Source organism: Symphodus melops (genome assembly GCF_947650265.1).
Source record: "Symphodus melops genome assembly, chromosome: 4".
NCBI classification, from domain to species: Eukaryota; Metazoa; Chordata; class Actinopteri; order Labriformes; family Labridae; genus Symphodus; species Symphodus melops.
Window position 1 is genome coordinate 21,703,178 of NC_136694.1, and position 21,298 is coordinate 21,724,475.

The following is a 21,298-nucleotide window of genomic DNA, read 5'->3' on the forward strand; positions in this document are numbered from 1 at the left end:
TTGATGCCCCCCGTTTCCCCTTTTTTTGGTGCACTTAGGTGTCTTTTTTTCTGCTAGTTTGTGTGTATATCCTGTCTGTTTAAATATCACATACAGATAAAATGTAAACACAAGTTTATGGAAAAAGAATGAAACATTGTATTTCCGAGGCAATAATAAATAAGAAAAATTGTGTTTTAGCCCCACCCCTTCTTTTGACCCAACTGTAAATGTGTTGGTTAATATGTGAGCTTTCAAGAATCAAACAAGCTTCACTTAAAGTTCAAGTTTGAGCTGCAGGACAACTGGGTGACATTCACCATCAATCTCATGCTTGTAAGAGAACGGCGCATCAAACTGTATTCAAACCAACAAAACCCTTGTCACTGTGACTCATTCAAAAGTCAACAGTCTAAAAGCATCTCCTCTGATGGGTGTTTGTGCAACACAGGTGGTAAAAAGAGTCAGTGGGACTCAGGCAGAAACCAAAGAGTACTGTACGTCCTTGGTACATAAATAGAGAGATAACGAGTAGGAAGTGAGAGAGGGCGCGATATGCAGACAGACAGACAGAGAGAGAGCAAAGGAAAGAGAGCAGATGTGGCCTTTGGGCTGAAACTGCTGAATCACCACGTCTCTTCTGATTACTTCATCGCATCGTGAACCTGGAGCACTTTCCCTTCGAACCACACACAGAGACACTGTCACGATGAAAGGCTCAGAGAGGAAACAAAGAGAAAATAGACCCAGGGTTGGCTGAACCGAACAAGAAAGAGCAGCACATACACGTCCAAAGGAAACGACAAAAGGCGATTCCAAGATCCTCTCCCTCCATGTTCCTGAATCGTCTTTCCCTCTGTGCCGACATCACCTTGAAACACCCCAGAGGACGATGTCCGTTCCCTCAGCCACCTCAAAGGGGCTCAGCTCAGTTACATAAGGTACATAGCAAACACACGCTGACTGCCTAAAATGCCTGCAAAAAAACCCACTAACTCTTTCATCCTGCAGCTTCATTGCTGGACTCACACTGAGGTCTGTTTTTTGAGGCACAGTCAGAGAACGCCATCAGATGTGGCACAGTCGATATGTGAAAGCTGAGAGCCTAAGCTGTTGGCAGCAAAGAGAGTTAAAAAAGTGACTGCTATTTGAATGTAGAGGGCTGTATATTTGCCAGGAGTATTTGCATGTTCATAACCTAGTCTAGTTTGCCTCAATAAGCAATGCATGCCTTCGTGCACATTTGAATGCACTTATTGTCAATTTGAAGACGCTACGATTAGATGGGAAACACAGAAAACAAGGAGAGGAAGAGACAGAAAAAAGATTCTTAGTTTTACTGTAAACCAAATCAATCAATTGAAAAATGCTGGGGGAATATTCATAGGTAAGTTAATTGGAACATTCAACATGTGAAAATGATCAATACCTATATGGTTATTCATTAGAGTCGTCCCTTTTAATTAATAATTCAAAGAAGATAGCACTGAAAATCACAAACAACTGGTGAAATAGCTTGATCATGCAGTAATAGTAGAGGTAGTGAGTTTTATGTTTGGAGATACAAACGCGCATGTATACCTGTCTGTTTATCAGAATGTAGCCCTGATGTGGATAACATGCAGAAGGACTATTAGCATTTTTAATGTTACTTTCTGTTTTCTAAGTTACAGTACGGAGAGCCTTGAGTCCCACTCTTGGCTGGGTGGAAAATCAATAACACTAAACTGAATGCCTCTCTGGCCCTGAGGCTTTCAGAGAAGCTCTGTCTGTGATCATCCCCAACAAATAAAAACAAGAATATTTATGTAGAGGTCTCTGGATGAAAATATTGTTTACACAAAAAATGGGAGAGCCTCTGTGAAATGATGCAAGTGAGGATACAATAAGATTAGAATGTTTTGTCGGTATGGTAACACAGCCCCTGCCCTGCAAAAAAAGTGGTAGTATCTTTTTTTGCGGTAGATCAGAGAAAACATGGGACATTAATGTAACATATTAAGAACCTTAATCTCAGTTTTGCACTGGCAACATCTTTACAATGTAGTTAACTTTCACTCAGCGCAGATTTGTTCTGGAAGATGAATTAACAAGCAGCATTAAGTCTTGTTGATCAATTTTTAAGCATGCTGGACATGCAACACAAAGGGGAGTTAAAATGTACTCGCTTTTTTAAACCTCTGTGAATCGTGTAAGTTAAGAAATCTTTCTAAACTGTTGGTGCACACCTTTTGCGAGCAGCAGTGATTTGAAAGAACATGTAAAAAGCAACATGTGTAAAAAGACAACAAAATATGAATCCAAACCTCTCTATGTCAATGGAGTTTACGGTTAAAATAATGGGAGAATACAGTATGTATTTAAAAAGCATTTCTAGATATTTATGCAATGTGCACTCTTTACATATTCTGTAAAAAGCATGACTGTGCTAAAGCAAACCAATGCATTGCATCGCCTCTTTTCTGCAGTGCCCAACATTCATACATGGCCACATCATGATGGTGGCAGACGCCCAATCTTATGCCTCCAAAACACTCACAGCAAGAGACGCAGGATTACCTTAATATAGGGCTGCCAGTCACATTCAGCCACTACTGTGTGGTGAAGCCTCGGCACTCATAGATGTATCCACACATGAATAATGCACCATTTTAGAGATAATCCTGTGTGGGGAAAACAATACCAACTGCACTAAACATTGGACTCCATTCAGTGGATTTAATGTACCTGTACCTGCTAATCAGACAGTGCTTAATCAATTGAGCTCAGCAATAAAGAAAGACAGAAACATGGCATTGAGATCCTGTGTAGAACCCATTTAGTGAGAACTCATTTAGCTTCATTTGCAATTCATTTTGTGCAGGGACTTAAATCCCAGTATCAGGCACAAACAGTGGCACAATCCCAAAGAAGATTTTTTTTTTTTTTTTTGAAGGATTTACCCAACTATTAAATCTATGTTAGAACCTGCCAAAATGCAGGGTAGAGTTATTTTCCAAATCGTAGCTATGCTCATCTCTGGCACATTTTTTGTCAGGGCCACATCTAACTTCAATGTCAAACATCTGTAAAAACGATCTCTACGCCCAGCCTCATTATACAGTTCCTTAACTATACTTTTGACCATAACATGGTTTCCTGTGGGGATACTACACAATAATCCCTACCAAACAACACTCCATAATGTCAATTAAAGTGAAAAGGTCAAAATTGTTTCAACCGGCCACCACGTTGTCACATCGCACTCCAGTACAAGCGAGACAAGATGAAGCCACACAGATAATGACGGCAATGAATAGCTGTAAAATCCTTCATCAAAATCCATTCAGAAAACATTTATAGCTAGAAAATGTGATTTGCAGGAGCCGAAAGGAGCAAGGCGATGGCAGCATTGTTACAGAGTCAGAGGCTTACGTTACAGTTGTAGTTTAGGCAATGTTTTATTCAGAGCTACATGCTCCTCCATGGCAGTTTATGATGTACGACTAGATAGCACGAGGATATTATCCTGCTAGCCAACTCTGTCAAGACATGGAAACACTTACTCAGAGCCTTCGAATACACACACATACACTGACAATAGCATTAATTTGGACACACATGGCGTCATCAAGGCTCACAAAATAACACACAATGGCAAAAGCAGGTGACGGTGCAGAGAGGAAGGATGTGTATCCAGAACCCCAGAAAAAAGGCTGGCCTGTCTGCCAGTCTAGTAGAACTGTTAATATTTTGGGAGCGGCCTCAGAGAACGGAAACAATTAATTTAGATTTAAAAAGAAGACACAGAAGAAGAAATAAGGTAAAGACTTAGAGCTTTCCCAAGACTAGTGTCATACATGTACAGTCCTCTTTAGCAGACCCTGAATCTTTTATTGAGCTCCTTTTCGACAAATTGACTTGAACACATCCCTCTTCAATGTCAGCCTTAGCTTGTGAAAAAATCTTTACACAGGCTCTAATTATTGACTTTCTCCTTTATGATGTGGAGCATGTGGTTTGATGGGGGTTATTAAACAATAATTGGGATGTGACAACACTTTGACATCACGACATCTCCCAAGGCTGGTACCTTGCAGTATGCCTTTGATATTGTCCCTAACGTGGTATCTGGTAATGATGAGGATTCCAGTCATTATAGTCCTCTGTATATATCACCCCTTACTACTTTGGAATTGTATTTATGTTTATGTTCCTGTTTTATTTGGTTTTTGACTTTTTTTTTGATTCTGTACTGCTGCTGCTGTAATGCCCAAATTTCCCCATTGGAGATCAATAATGTTATATCTTATCTTATCATTATACAGATCTTATAGCATAACCAATAACCCCCCCCCCCCCACACACACACACACACACACACACACACAATCTAGTGGTTTAAGGTACATTATTGTTTGACGTTAACAAACACTGATGGCGTTGTGCGAGAGAGCGTAATGTTTGTGAAACAAGCAAGATATTAGAAACCAAATGTTTTCATCTAACATGAGGATCTGACTGGTATTCTGTACCTGCAAATACTAATGTCTAATATCAGAATCTGTAAATAACTGGAACTTATCAAACATCTTTTACTTACAAGGACAACGCATGTCATTTAAATATTATCTGAAATCCAAAACTGCAAACACATTTATCAGTAAACATTGATGCAGTCAACAAACACTTGAAGCAGCTTATTGGAAAATCATGTTCTTTCTGGCTGACTCTACACCAAACAGTTTTTACATTCAATCTGAACACCATCCCAAAACTTGGAAACACAGTGCCAATCAACATAACCGGCCACTACTCCAACTTCCCAGCAGCCAATTGGACAACACAACTCATCATTAAAATCACTTGCGTCCCAACACTTACCACTCATGCTGAGGCTCGTCGATGACCAACAGGATTTTGAACTTCTTGGAGAGGGAAGGGGAAGGAGCCGACTGCTCCACAAACCCGGCGGCGGATGCGGCTGTCTGTTTGACAGCGTTGGTGATGGAGCTGAAGGAGCTAAAGAAGCCAGAGGAGCCACCAGAAGAGGAGGACTGGGCCTGTTGGGACTGCTGAACCTGCTGGCTCAGACGCCGCTCCTGGGTTGCGGGGGAGCTGGCTGGCACCTGGGATGCTGCTGGAGCTACGGTTGGGGACTGGGCAGGGGCAGGAGCAGTTGCTGGGGCTTCACCTTGCTGGGAAGGAGATGATGCAGTTGGCGGAGGAGGAGCAGGAGGGTCAGGCCTCTGGAGGTCTGACATGTACCCGTTGGGCAGGTTGGACATGAAGCTGCTGTCAGAAAGGCGGCGGCGGAGGAAGTTCATGATTGCGGTCAAAAAGGTTGAATAATCAGTTGCTGTTCAAGATGGTTACTTGGCTTCTTGGCTGAAAGGCTAGAAAGCAGGAAATGTCCCAGAGAGAAACACACAGATCAGAGGTTCGATGAATGAAAGAGAGCCAGTCAACAAAGGTGTTTGATTTGATAGCTGCTTCTCTGTTGAAGGAATGGAGTACAGGGAGGAAGGAAAGGATGGATGAAGCGATGGATTAAGCTCTGGTCCAGTCTTCAAGAGACAGCTCTCCAAAGCGCAGCAAAGCCAGCAAAAAACAGCGCGCGTGTATTGGTAATCCTCCTCCTGTGATTTTACTCCTCCTCACGAACGCATGTGTGACGTATGAGAGTGTTTGCCTGTGTGTGAGAGAGAGGTGTGGTTTGGTCTCGCCCCCTTCAGTAAGTTGCTGGTGCTCTCCTCCACGTCTACTCTGCCTTCCAGCTTCCTGAGCCACTGCAAGCTGAATGCGCTGAAGAGATGCTGCGCTCTCTCTCTCTGCTTTATCTCACCCTTTCACTCTCTCCCTCTCCCCTTTCCCTCCCGCTCACTTGCTCACTCGGCACGCTTGCTGGCTGTCTCCCCCTCCCCCTCCTCCTCCTCTTCTCTCCTGTCATCATCCTCCTACATCACAGGCTACGCGTATTTGTGTGTGTGTCGTGCTGCAGCCTTGTAGCGCTGCGTGCCGTGTGCAACCACTGGAAGGGGTTTCCTATAAGCGTACATAAGGTGGAGTTCACAGATGGGAACGCCATCCACCCGGCTCTGCAAGCCCCACCTCCTTCTCCCACCATCAATCCATCTTTATAATCTCCCTTTTAACCTGCCTTTGCTTCATCCCTTTCCCTCCATTGTGGTCCCACAAATGTGACATGGATGATACGTTTTATAGAAGACGGATTCTGGCTGAGCTTCATAAAGAAAAAGAAAAAAACCTACTCTGAGAAGGTGCTTACTTTTAATAATTTGCCACCCAAAGCATGTGGCCTTATGGAGTGGAGTGCAGGGGGGTTTATTGTTAAACTAAACCCCTCTGGGGAAGGAGCCAAGTTAGAGTACAGCAGTAAAACAGGAGGAGAGGAGAAAGACAGATCGATCCCTCTGTTATGGTTTCTTTCTATTGATTTAATCAGTGGAATGATTCCCTCCAGTGGAACGTGCTGCTCTTCAATAATGTGTCCTGTTCTGCAGCAATCCAGTAGCAACACATGGAGGTAATTGTGGAACTGACCAAGGGTAGCCATGCTTGAAGAGATCGAATAATGCTATCAGTGAGATGCACTATTCTTCCTCTTCCGTCACCTTATTTGCAATTAGGGCCACAGCATCAAACACAGCAAGGACTCTATTAAGATGCAGGAAATAGTTTAGTTTGTCTTGTACCAATTGAACTGATTACAAGAAAATATCAAGGTGCCACGAAAGTCACGCAACTTTGCACACAGATCAGAAGTGGTACAACATTTTTAAATGTATGGTGTTCTCACAGAAAGTCCACAGTCCCCCCTCATAGTTACTGTAAAAGAATTTCAGCCAATACATTTCCCGAAAATGAAACTTGGTAGTTATTCACGTCACGTCAAAAATATTTAACTATGCAGCTTCTGTGAGGAACTCTGCATTGAATGTGTCTTGTCTTGTTCCTATTTAAGGCGTAAAAAAAAAAAAAATCCCCTATCACTCACTGTAATGATTAAATTGTTTCACCAACACAGTAGCAGTAGTGGCTTATAGAAATACTTCTTATTCCTGATCAAAGTCAAAGTCATTTTTTGGGTAGATTTTTCAACATGTGCTGGACATACAGAAGAATCAAAAAACACCATGGTGTAAACTAACTGTCAAAAGATATACCAAATAAAAAGGATAAAAATAGAAATACAGATTAACAAAATGTTATACAATATATACATTTTTCTTTTTTTGCAGGTGACATGAAGGCATCATTATATTCTTTTCAACACAACCCTGAGCATAACACTATTTGTTTCTCTATCTGAACATCCTATTGGCTTTATATCGTATTCACTATCTTTGGGCATGACACTAGCTCAACTCCAACCTTAATGCCGACAGCATCAACAGCAGGCTCCTTGTGTACCGTGCTGTTTGCTGCCCTGAGCTTTACTTTCAGAAATAGCCTTTAGACGATAGGACAAAGAGAGAGAAGGAAGATTATTCAAGCAGGAAGAATATCCCACACACCAAGAGTAACAGCTCTAAGGGCTACAGCAGAGAACAAATACAGTCCCAAAAGTACTTCTAGCTTCCATCTTCAATGGACAATTATTCCTTCAAGGAAGGAAAGCATAAATAATCCTGAAAATATTATCCAATTTGACTGCTCGTACATAACGTATTGTGATTATTTTAGAGCAGCCTGAATTTTGAATACAGATTTTTTAAAGCACTGATACTATCTCAATTGATGGAAATGTATTCCTTGACCTTTAAACCATTGAAATGCTGCTATTCAGCTTCACTCTACACCACTCATCTGGCCGTATCTCTTCTGGAACTGAAAGCTGTTTTCCACTGATTCATAATTCAAGTTTTTTGTAACGGATGAGCAATTGTGGCAATTTGCAGGCCAGGAGCAAGTGCTGTATAGATTACTGAACAAGACTGCACCACTCCCTATCAGCCACCAGCTTTTATAATCAGTTCAACCCTTATGTTTATTATTTAACACACACATTTAACTGCAGCAAAGGTGTGGACTGCACTTTTAAATGGACTTGAGACCACAAGGCCCCTATTTTAATATGATGCACATTGAACAGAAAATGTGCTGATGACAGAAAAAAAGATGGTCCCACAAGTCTTGTAATAGACAAAATGGAAGAGATTTTTGTGGAAATATGTTGCTTTCTTGACGTTTAGCATCAAAGGGTTAAGTTGAATTCAGTGAAGTAAAATAACATATAGACCAACGATGCGTTTAGGCCCTCATGAGACTGTTTTGCACAACATGCAGGATGCACATTTGTAGCAAGTCACGATGAGTCGAGCCCAACGAGGGGAGGGGAGGGGGGGGGGGGGGGGTGTTCAGTCAACCAGAATAGAGCCAAAGTGAGTCACAGTGGGAGCTGCAGTGTGAACTGTAGCGACATCCTAAGCTCATCCTGGCCTACATGTTTAATGACGTACTCGACACATTGTGCTTTCTACTAAACACCCATCATATCATAAGGATGCACAAAGATTAAACACCCTTTCTCATATTTCCTCTGTAAAATCACAGCTGCTGGCATGCAAACACATTCAGCCCTCTCTCTGTGACTGCTGAGACAACTGATCACACACACATATTTTACAAGTTGTTGTACCATTAAATATTACAATGTATTATGTGATCCCTCTTCATTGACAGGTATAAAACACTTACTGTATATGCTTCACAGTTCTTTACTGTGTGTGTGTGTGTGTGTGTAGTTGTGTGTGTGTAGTTGTGTGTGTGTGTGTGTGTGTGTGTCCTGGTCAGGTTTGGGGGATGTGCTTCAGCTATTCAGGCATGTGTGGGCGAGTATGTCATGGTCAAACCTCTTGTGGTTCCACTGGATCATTTAAGATAATCCATGAAAATCCAAACAATTTTGCGCTCTGCACATCTGGCACTGACAGCAGGGGCTCTTACCATTATGTAACACATGCCACAAGCTCACCTCCGAAATATTTCAAGCGTTATTCTTTTAAATTTTAACTCAATTGTTTTTTTAAAAAGTTAACTTTTTAATCACTGAATATAACAGGCCAGCTAGAATCAAATGATGTTTGCCCTGCAGGAAGAGATCTCAGATGCACCATGGGTTAAATGAAAACACAGAAGGGCACAGTCCAGGAAACAACAGTGTTATTTTGAGGCCATGCTATTATTATAAAGTACACTGTTATCCTGTCTTTAAAGGGTGCCTTACAATGATAAACCTTCAAAGAATTTACCTAGATTTAGAAAAGGGTTTTGATGCTATTTCATCAGACAAAAAAGAAGAAAAGAAAACAAAGCATTAAAATGCCTAGAGCAGAGTCGATGCAGCCATAAAACATAGCTGTTTGAATGAACCTTAATAGTGTTTTTTCGATACGTATCGTGGTACAAGATTAAAACACCCACACATCTGTTGTTTTTGTGTCAGACTCACATTCAAACTCGTGTATGCACTACCAAACTTACTTTCACTATTCTGCAGAGGCTGTTGCAGAGCTAAAGACAATGCTGCCTGGCTGTGTTATTATATTTTTAGCCATAGCAACACTTTCAAGTTTCAAAACTGCCATGGTAACAAGTGGAACAGTGGTTGGTTTGGGTATCCCAACAAGAAAGAAAAGCACAACAATAAGACATGTCTTTATGACACACTTTAACGTGTTGCAGAGGTTAAAATATGTTTTTGTTTGGATGCAAATGTTAACCAAGGCCACCCACAGGGGGGTCGGCGAAAAGCCTTCTTGACAACTTCATGAAGGGGGGTCAATACAGGTTAGAAAAAACATGAACAATTCTTAATTTAAGTAATAGTACACACATTTTATTTTAAACCTGAATGTACAAAAAATAGAAAAGCCCACTGAACTTAACTGTTATAGGTCAGTGTCTGACTTATACAGCCCTACCAGCACCTGCACAAAAGTCTGGAAGCCAAAATTGAAAGAAGAAGCAGAGAGCTGATTGGAGCCAGGCAGAGGAGGCCAGTGTTAGCCAGAAGGCTAGCACTAACAGTACTGTTCCAACTTATTGTAAAACTGATAATAAATCAGATCTTGGTAGGGCCTCTTCACTGAGCCTTTCAGGCAGATGTCAATCAAAATTCACATTCCACTGACCATTCCCTGCTCAGTTCCCTTCTTGGATATTTAACCATGCTAGCGGTTGAGCTGGCGGTGGCACTTTTAAACAGCTTTCCTCCCGTTGGGTCAAAATCATCCATAAAAACAACAAAACAAAAAACACTGATATACTCTTTGGAAAAGAAACTTTCTGGACAGCTGGTTTGTTTGTATAGAATTTTAAATTAAAGTGAATAAATGACAAGCAAAAGTGGGCGGAGCTACCAAACTGTTGGCTTTTGTTGGCATGCATCGGTAGGCTGAAGGCCAGGGAGGCAGAACAATGCTCCAGGTAGCCTACAAGACGAAGACGTTTGTGAAAACCCCAGAGTTTTCCCAGGCAGAACTGTTTACATGTCATACAGGGGAAGGAGTGTGAGTACTTTTTCTCATGACTCATCAAAACTGGGCCTACTTATTCTCCAGATCCATCATATGACAAGCTGTCATCTTCACCGGTGGATGTGATACTGGAAGGAACAGCATGACGGACCAAAGAGCAGAGGGAGAGAAAGAGGGAGATGAAGATAGAAAAGAGAAAGAGCAGTACATTACAGGCCATATATCTTTAGCTAGCTAACAGCAAAAGGCAATGCAATGAGGAGTTGACTCACCGCGTCCCTCAGAAAAACCGGCTGGAAAAGTTCAGTTCTGTTGCACTCAGACGTACACATGAGTGCAGTTTGAATTATTAGTTTTAAAAAATACTGCTTTATAAATCTAAGAGCTAGCCCCACCCACTTCACAATCCGTATCAGGAACTTTTTAAAAACAATCAAAAAATATCATTTTTTAAAAAAGGTTGCAAAGTAATACTTTTTGATTAAAGAGCTTTTATTTCATGTACATAAGATCAGACAAAGATAATACACTTTGAAGCCCATTGTGGATTTGAGTTTCTTGAGGCTCAAAAAAATCGAATAAGCAAATGTTTTTCCTTGAAATGAGCTGTCAACTTTGGTTATGAGGAAATGTTCTGCAAGAAAAATAAACACCTGCCAGCTGGAGGAGACGTATGAGTAAACGCATACAGATTACAAGCCCTGATATGTGTTGGTGTGTTTTGCACACAGAGTATGTGTGTGTATAAATTAATGTTTGTGTGTTTTTAAATCTGTGTATTAATGCACCTGTAGTTCTGAGCTGAGCTCTGGTGTGATGATAACATTTAGTCTTTATGTTATGTCTAATATACAGTCTAGTTAATAATCCTTCAAACATAAGCTGTTCTTTTTCTGTACAAACACAGCAGCTGTTTGGAGCTACAGATTAAAATGATTAAGAGACAGCGGTCAAGTCAGTAGGAGTTAGTTAGAATAATTATATTAAAGTGAAATATGAGTGTCTAAATGTATCAGTCGCCTCTGTTGCCTGTATTATAAACCTTATAGGATGTATTCTGCTCGGTGTCACTGTAACCCGTCAGTGGAGTATGATAAAAAGCATCCGTCTCAGTTCATCTCCGCCTGTGGGAGCCTCGAGCAGCTGTGCATCAATGCAGTGTGTGTATTTGTACGTGTGTTTGTGTATTTTAATGGTACATTTTCCTTTGATGTTCCTTCACTCGACATGGGCAGCAATGGCAATCTCCATGGCAACAGGCGTGCAAAAGCTGAAAGGATTCTGCAAGTTTGTGCATGTCTGCTTTTGAACTAACATTGGATATGTGTTTGCTAAAGCTGGTGCATCATCAGAAGAAGCTAATAATAAATTAGAATATATCTCATCCAAATACGCTGATCTGTTAATTTAGAGGTTGCGCTATATACTGTATATATATATATATATATATATATATATATATATATATATATATATATATATATATATATATATATATATATATATATATATATTCAAGTTGATTACTATAGTATTTACTACTATATATATGTATATGTATATATATGTATATGTATGTATGTATATATGTGTATATATATACACACATATATATACATACATACACTGTATATATATATATATACATATATATATTTTTTTAATTCAAATTGATTACTATAGTATTTACTACTATATATGTATATATGTGTATGTATATATATGTATGTATGTATATATATATACATACACTGTATATATATACGTTAGTACATTCAGCTGCTCTCACACACATTAACTTAATATCACTATAAATTGTCAAATCAATGTATATCCATTACATTCATTGATTCAGTTTAATTATTTGTTCTTGTTCTAAACAAAAAGTTACAAAACGCAGCCTTCACTTTCGATTCCAGAACGCAACTTCTCTCATTTTCACACTGGCCCACAGACAGTGTGAGGAAAGATTGAGGTGTGATGGAAGGATTCACAGTCTGCAGAGCGGTTTATTTTTACAAGCTTTGTTTCTCTCTTCTTGCTTTCTACAAGTTCTGAAAGTCAAGCTTTCTGTAAGCATTAGAAACAAAAAATGAGGAAGGAACTTAAACAGCTGAATATTCAGCAAAAAAATAATAATATTCTATGACGCCTTTAAGCTAATACACTGTAAATAATAAACTGACTATAACATTTTCTATACAGTCTATGGTATGGTTCACTGCTATGGAGATTGATTTAAACTCAGGTAATGTGTTTTTTTCTCTCAACCCTTAAATTTGAGATAATGTTGATGAACGTTCAGTTTGCCGTGGCTATAATATACAGTATATTTTTTTCGATCATAGCAGTGTATGCGATGAACCTACCAATAACCATCACCTGCTGTAAGGCTGTGCTTTATTGATCCTTCTGGTGACTCTTACCTCATTGTTTGTTTGTTCAACTAAACGAATAGTTCATCCTCCCTGCCTATATCCGTTATTTTTCAGTGGCAGCAGTCATCTGTTATTAGTGAAAAAAGCTCTGAAAGCAGCACAACCCACAGTTAGCAAAAGAGTGAGAGAAGGAAACCGAACATTTAGCTTCTTAAGGGCCTGATATTTCTTCTCATCAATACTATAAAAAACATTGCCATAAGGGGCTAACTTATGGACTACCATTTATTATTTTATAAATAATATACAAATACAAAGAAAATTGCTCTTTCTGTCCACTGTCGTCCCAAACACCACCTGACCATCAGACTGTGTCGTCCCCACAAACACTGTCCTCATACATGCACAGCCCGCTCCGACGTCTACCTCAGTGGTAAGGAAGTGTGGACACGAGGGACAAATAAAAAGGAGAAATCCTTCCTGCATATTATCCTATGTGCTCTTTTGTAAAGCGTCTCGAGATAACACTAAGAATTAGCGCAATACAATATTTGAGTGATTGATCTTCATACTGTTTACATAAAGATGTGTTTTAAAGATGTGTATATTTTTTGCAGGACATGATTTATATGTCATGTAAAATGTGCAGAAACATCACCAGAATCTTTTTTTTTTTTTGAAGACTTTGACTTTCAGCATGCACAAAAAGTTGACACAGGTGAGTAGAGAAGTCCTATAATCCCCCCCCCCCACCCAGAGTTCCCAGAGCACAAAACAGAACTAAAACAGAACCCAAACATGTGCTTACACTCCCAAACATATATTCTGTATCAGTGTGTGTAGATTTTAGTAGGCATCAGTTGATAACTTCACACACCTGCTGAATAATGATTGTTTAACCATACATGTTTACACCATACTGAATTCTAAAGGGAATGATACTATATTCCCATGGTTACAGCGATGCAGTAATTAGGCATTTGAAACACGAGGTAGGAAAACAGCTCCAGGCTATCAGGAAACGTATTCATGAACATCTCTAGGGTCACTATGGCAAGCTTTACCCAACACGTGCATGTAGTAAAGGATGTAGAAATGATACCTTTTACTCCCACTGGTTCTTCAATGTCCCTGAATAAAGACATCTCAACCGAACGAGTGAGTGTCTTACTCAGGATTTAGTGACCTTATCAATATTCATTTGGTCGAGAAGACTGCTTATGGTAATTGCTGAGAAGATAATATTTTTCCTGCTCCTGACAATTTAATAATGAGCTGCAGCTGTATAGCTAACTCTTATGTGTCTACATTCATTATTAATTCATTAAAATTCATGTGATAATTGGGCCCATGACACTATGCAGGAGTGAAGACTGATGATAGCCTCAAAGGCTTTTTCTCGTTTACCCTTACAGGCTATATTTAAAGGCCCTACCCCTCTGGTGACAGAGCAAGTCTTGTACCTGACAGAAGCAATCATCTTCATCATGTCAGCGTGATTCAATTCTCATCAATCTAACATTTGAGTTTTGCAATACATAAATGTAAACGTTCACATGCTTGCACTTTTAATCTGCATTCCTATAAAGCAAACACTGGCTTGACTTCAACAAGTCAGCCATGTGTCTCTCACCACATGCACCCAGCTAAACTTGGTCAAGAACCGCCCTCTGCTGGCTAAAGCTGGTGCTTGCTTTGATATTATTTCATGTTTTCATTATTTCTACTCTAAAGTACTTTATTTTTATCTCCTATATTCACTTATAAACGTGACTTAGATTAAATAAAATGCACAATAATACTTAACTAGCATGTTTAACAGCAGTTTCACGGTTTCTAGAGGTTACCTTTCATCTAAGACTCGATTTCCCATAAGCCTCCAGCTCGCAACAGACTCATGACGTCAGTTCTAGGCGACTGTCAAGCATACAGCTGACCCAGCCTGATCCGGTGGACTTACTTAAATGATCATTTGTGATGATTAAAGTGCCTCTCAGTGGGTGTGTTCGTGTTTCGTGACAATGAGCGCCTGGTTCTAACATGTATATCCAACTTCATGCTACCAGAACCTCACTTTGTTCGTTATTAAGACGGTTGTAATTATAATCCCGCTGTTACACGGGTAAAGCTAGCGAGTTCAAAAACAACATGACTCTTCCAGCTCTGCACACCACTAGCGTGATTTACAGGCGGATTTTGTCCCAGTTTCCTCAGGACATTAGTCTAGCTTTTGCCTATGGATCTGGTGTTTTCAAACAGCACGGCACCAACCAAGGTCAGATGGAGGTAAGAGACACGTGTCCTTCCACTTTGTAAACAGACAATGACAGAGTTTACAAACTTAGCTCTGCAGGTAAACTTGATATTAACAGGAACATCTGGACCTCTGCTATGGACTGCTTCAATCAATACATTATTTATTCATTGAAGCAGTATTATTATTATTAGTTAGCTAGAAAAAAAAAAAAACCTTAACGGACTGGTGACTTGGACTGGTCACTTAAAATGCTGTAGTTAGTTTGACTCCTGCCTATGTTAGATATGCACAGTATAATCTACTCACGGCTTTGGGAACGTGGTTAAAGTCCCTTTTAGTGCATTTCTAGTGATGTTAATATCATTATATTAGTTTGAATTTGTGTGGGGAAAAAACTGTACACAGGTACCTTTCCTAATAAAAATACAGTATCACAATGTTTCAGATATCTAGAAGAAAAAAAAGCCAAGAAGGATAAAAATGTAAATTGTTTTCAGTATCTCACTGTTATTTTGTCAATGGCTATATATATAAGCGTCTTTTACAAACAATTTGCTCGTTTTGACCTTGCTAAGGTATGTAGAAACCACAGGAGCAACATCATAAGTCTGTGAATTAAATGTAAATGATAAAAATACAGCCAAAGCAGATAAGTCTCAGGTGTTTAGGGTGTTTGGAGAGCTTCAAAAACACAGCTCCTTTCCAACGGAGAAAACCTTTTCAGAGGGCCTAACACTGATAATATTACTGATTTATCCCCTCACTGTGGATTTATCTCTTATATACACAGAAAAACATGCTTGACTTTGTGTTTGCGGTGGACGACCCAGTGACATGGCACACCATGAATCTGCTGCAGAATCGCAAACACTACTCCATCCTCAAGCGTTTTGGACCCACGATGATCAGCTCTGTTCAAAATGAACACGGGGCTTCTGTATACTACAACACACTGGTGCCCGTTGACGGAAGGGTAAAGGCCTTTATCCTGGTTAATGCGTTTCATCTTCATAGAGCCCAAATGTCTGGCAAACCACACAAATGGCCCTCTTCTTTTCTTCTCAGATGATCAAATATGGTGTGATAAGTACAGAGTCTCTGATAAATGACCTGATGCACTGGAATACCCTGTATGTGGCCGGACGTCTCCATAAACCGGTCAGTATCGTGATCACAGGTGTTTCTAAATATATATATATTTTTAAGTTTGAATTGTTGCAGATTTAGAAAAAACTGAACTTTTCATTCGGAGGTTTTGCTAAAATGTGTCTGGAATGGATGCATGCTTTTATGTGTTCCCATGCAGGTGAAAATGTTGATGCAGGCTGAAAATGGAAAGCTCCGTGCCGCCCTAGTGGCCAACCTGAAAAGTGCCGTGACAGCCTCCTTCCTCATGCTGCCTGAGAGCTTCACTGAGGAGGACCTCTTTCTGCAGATAGCTGGTGTCTCCTATGCAGGTTAGTGGCTGGCAGAAATACCTCAAGGTGGTAGATTGGCTGGTTCATGAGGATTTTTAAGACTTAGTATCTTTATGACTTGTCAGGACTGATCTGGTTTATATTAACAGATGTCTTGGCATGCAACTTAATGTTTCATAGTGACACAGAATTATTTGAAGACTTTAAACTAAACACCTGAAGGCACAACAGAAGAGTCCGTAAAGCTTGTCCCTAAGAAACCTCCGATAGTTTGTATATACTTTTAAATTCTGCCTTCTTTAGGAGATTTCCGAATGGTGATCGGAGAAGATAAATCCAAGGTGGCGAATATAGTCAAAGACAACATTCAGCATTTCCGAATTCTGTACAGCAACATCCTGCGGGACTGTCCTCAAGTGGTCTACAAGCCCCAACAAGGGAAACTAGAGGTAAAAACATGGCACGCCTTCTGTCATTAGCTCACTCGGTATGTTGGCAACAAAACAGAACACTGTGTGCTGTGTGTGTCTGCTGTTTCTTTTTTTCTCTTAGCATGTCACCCATGTTTACCTGTAACTCCACAGACGGTGATGTTGAAGTTCATCTTTAACTTTAATAAGATGCCCGGGAGTCTAAACTAATTGAAAAAGTGATCACAAGAGCACTCAGATCACCATATACTGTATATTTTAGTAAAATGTCAACGTGCAGTCTGTGAGCTGTGCTCGAAACGTCACTCATTCACTCACGGGATGTGCTCATAATAAATGCACAAAAAAAAGGGAGCAAGTGTGCGGTCTCCTTCCTTTATTCTTTACACCTTACTGGATGTGCGCGACTGCTACGTTTAACATGTGCAGTCTTAAAATAGATTGGTATAAATGGAATAGTGTCACATCAACAGCCTTGGAATAAAACTCCTCAAACTGTCCTTGAATTACATGTATGGTAATTATTGGTGAGGAGGAGCGGCCCGTTGTTTGTATCACATGAGTGTGTGTGAGTAACACATCCTTTAGTGATCATCATCGGAGCATGAGCCCGCCAAGAAGACGTGTACTTCAAGATAAGAGGCAGTGACGATGCATTGACTAAACGTTTCCTCAGCTGTTTTTCACAAATCTGGTTTTCATTAGATGCATCGGATTGGTTAAAAAAATATTGGTTGTTTGGATATTATTGTTATTATGGGTCCTGATGCTCGACCAGTTGAGAACCTGTTTTAAAGGTTGAGTGATGCACGGTGCACGTGCGCTCAGTTATGCATTGCTCTGGATACAGAGACTTTACGTAACATGGGCTCTGTGTTCAAAGTCATTAGAATTTTGTCAAATCAAACTTTAACATGAGTTTACAATATACCATTGGTGTTATGATCAAATTCTACATTTACCTTTTGTTTAACAGTAGGGAGTATACTGCATCACTGAAAAAAGTAATATCCTAGTTATTTTGTTATCTTAACGCTTTACCCACAGCTCATTCAAAATTAAGACTTTCATGTGGAACCTGTGAACATAAGGGTCGCTGCTGCTTATGCCTTTGTTTATTTGTTCTTGTTTATGTGCTGGCAGGTGGATAAAAGCCCAGAGGGTCAGTTCATCCAGCTTATGGCGTTACCTCGGACCCTCCAGCAGAGGATCACTAAACTGGTCGATCCTCCAGGGAAAAACAGAGATGTGGAGGAGATCCTGCTGCAGGTCGCCCAGGACCCGGACTGTGGAGCTGTCGTACAGCAAGGTACTGGACCAAAGAATGTGGTGGAAATGGAAGGAAAGAAAGGAAAACGACAGCTTGCTTGGATTGTCACAAATAAAGAAGGAGGGAGAAATAAGAAGGAGAATCCCAAGTATCAGCATACTAACAGGCCAGTGTAATATGAAGGGTCAGAATAAATGACAACAACACGAGTATTAAATCATGTTGCGCGATGGATCATCTCTCTTTGCTTTATCAGAATCAGACCTGAGGTGTAGTTAACACCCAAATATTGGCTGCTAAAAGTGTTTAAAGCTGGAATGCATCAGAGACTATTTAAACTTGAATAAACGAATGTAACCCTTGTTGAATAAGGACACTAAACATATATATGGTGCAGGTCTATGACATGGACGGAGTTGAGCTGCTTCTATATAAAACCATCATGCAAAGTTAGATGGAAAGATTTCGCTACGATCCTATCCTTTTATTTACCTCTGCTGACCCCCCCACCCCACCCCCATCATTGATCAGATGTAAATTTAATGGATATGTAAATTACAGGGCTTAACTTGCTTATGTGAGTGCATGGTGTGGCTGTAGCATCATTAAATCATAATGCAGATTGATGCGGTATCAAGTGTTTTGCTGTTTAAAGTCATGTTGAAGCCTGCTTTTGTGTTTGTTTTTTTCCTCTTCAGGTATTTCATCTATTGTGAAATCATCCAGTATAACACAGAGCATCAAAGGCATTGCTACAGCTGGTACGCAAACCTTTTTTTTTGTCCTCGTTTGATATTTTTGACAGCATCCTCCAAAATATTTTATTCTGTCAGGACTTGTTTGTAAATGTTCGTCTGGTGCTGTAGGCTTTTCAGGGGTATATTCTTATTTTCTTTCTTGCTGAAAGCTACTGAACAAGATCGATACAAATCTGAACTCTGTACATTAACTTTAGAGTGAAAACAAGCAGTCGCTTCACTTAGCATTAGGACTGGAAACAGCTTTACCAGCAGGGACACTGTGAACTGAATTAGCCTCCCAGCACAACATCTCACCAAATAACATAAAACACCACGTTTGTGGTATATAAGGCGACGCCTGCAATCTAGTTCGGGCAGGCTCGAGCTGCACTGATTTCACTCTTGACATGCGTCGTTCTCAACAATCACCTGAGCCCACCTCCTTTCAATTAAAGGTTTGCCTAAGCTGCAAGATTTCCGCAGTCCATGCCTCTGTGCTTTTATTGCCAGTTCTGAACTGCACAACCTCCACCCCAGCATCCACCTGTAGGCTCCAATTAAGGGAGTGTAAAATATAATCCCATGACTTTTCATATTTCTGCATGTAGAATAAAACTACGAGGAGTGAGTAGGTCGGAGCCTAGAAGCTTTGTGAGAGAGTAGATTTTGTTAATATTGGAGAAATTAGCAATTTCCCTAAGTTTCCATTTTTTCTGCCAATCAAAGCTAACTTGTGGAAAATGAGTTTAAACAACTCCACAACCTGCAACAGGACTACATTTTGTACACCAGTGTGTTTGAAAATACTGTGCACTTCTAACTTTAAATAGGAAAAATTATCTCTCATATACATCATTATTTCATAACCTAAGTATTAACAGTTGATATTGAAATATGTTGTACTTCTGTGATTTTTAATGCCCTGCGTGTTGTCTGTCCTGGTCCTCCCCAGGAGTCTGGAAGACGGTGTCGTACAGCTCCAAGAAGCTGATAAAGATGTGGAGGGGTTGGAGGAGGAAGCCGCCTGTCTCGCAGATGTCCTGATCCTGCGTGTTTGCCAGGAGTCTGTCTTTTTTCTAAAAGCATCATCCAGACAATCGATCCTTCCATTTTGACCCTGACAAAGTGTCTAAATGTGCCTGTGGAACCATCATCCACAGCCACAGCTGGTTGTATCACTGCACATCCTCCATGAAAGAGATCACTTATAGGTCTGTGTTTAAATAGTGTAGGAGTGTGCGCACCGCTGCCCTTTATCGTGTAACTCCCTAAAGTGGTCAAAGAATGAGTGCGACGTTTCTCGAGCTGGACTGAATTGCGGCTGACTTTTAATGGTACTACACAACCGGACCTTTGTGGATAATGAGTGCAGAGACTGCAGAGGAAATGTTGAACATGTCTGGAGGCACCACACAGAATCAGTATAGGCACTGCATGCGTAAGAATAATAAGGGAAAGAATCTGTCTTTTTTCTACATGTGCGAGTGTGTACGTTTAATTTCTAAAAAAAAAAAAAGAAAAGCACTGAAAATGTAGACTGGAGTTACATGCTGCAAAAATAAACTTCATATCCCTTTCTGTTATTGCCAAATATGTTATAACTTTCATCCCTTTACGTTTCATGTTCTAACATTCTGTTTGATTGTTTCTCATATTTATGTTGGTAAACCTTGACCAGGAAATAGCAGAAAGTGTATGTTGGATTTAACATGTTCCTCACCTCTGCATTATGAGCTGCTCACATTGGCAACTGGAGATCCTCCATAGAAAAGTGCACGTTTGTTTTTTCCCTGCTGTGGTCAAGTACAGTTTCTAGGAATATGTTCAATAAAGGTTTTAATACTTGACTCTTTTTTTCTGTAGAATAATTCTTAATCGAAGGGATTTAAAATCCACAACAAATCCAGAAAAGAAGAGTGAAGTGCCTTATTATTGTCATAATAAAAAAGGCACTGTTTTTCCTGACTTTTTTTTCACAAAATATATTTCACCTGCTGCAAAATATATTTCACAAATTGGAAAGGGATTTCAGAAGGACATGTAAATGCACACTTTTACAACTGGAAATTATATCAATATCATGTACAATGTATCAATATTTCAAAAGCAACATTTTAAATTGTTCCTTTAATCCGGTAGTCGGAAAGAGGGAAAGATCAGGGGAGCGTGTGGGAGGTATAGCAATGATACGAATATTCATCCACAATATTATCCCTGTTCGTTTGAATTCTTTTCTGTCATTTTACTCTTTGTAATCTTATTTGAAAAGGCCAAAAAGAAAAGCAATCCTAAAAGGCATTACATCATAGTGCAGTCAGTGATGACAGTATCAGCTACTTCCTGA

General features: G+C 39.9%; 2 protein-coding genes across 2 annotated transcripts in view; one reads left to right on the forward strand and one right to left on the reverse strand.

Annotated features, from left to right (window-relative positions):
- Positions 1 to 5,856, reverse strand: part of syn2b (synapsin IIb) — a 75,849-nt gene extending 69,993 nt beyond the window's left edge. Inside the window, exon 1 of the mRNA XM_079342111.1 lies at positions 4,843 to 5,856. Within this exon, the coding sequence (XP_079198237.1) occupies positions 4,843 to 5,285 (443 nt within the window). The 5' untranslated portion in view covers positions 5,286 to 5,856. The remainder of the gene's footprint in view (positions 1 to 4,842) is intronic.
- An 8,869-nt stretch (positions 5,857 to 14,725) lies between these two features.
- tamm41 (TAM41 mitochondrial translocator assembly and maintenance homolog) lies at positions 14,726 to 20,799 on the forward strand. Its single transcript, XM_079341775.1, has 8 exons — positions 14,726 to 15,124; positions 15,886 to 16,068; positions 16,161 to 16,253; positions 16,402 to 16,552; positions 16,817 to 16,962; positions 18,088 to 18,253; positions 18,913 to 18,975; positions 19,907 to 20,799. Exons 1-8 carry the CDS (start codon positions 14,987 to 14,989, stop codon positions 19,996 to 19,998), a joined length of 1,032 nt encoding a protein of 343 aa, XP_079197901.1. The 5' UTR covers positions 14,726 to 14,986; the 3' UTR covers positions 19,999 to 20,799.
- The last annotated feature ends 499 nt before the right edge of the window (positions 20,800 to 21,298 follow it).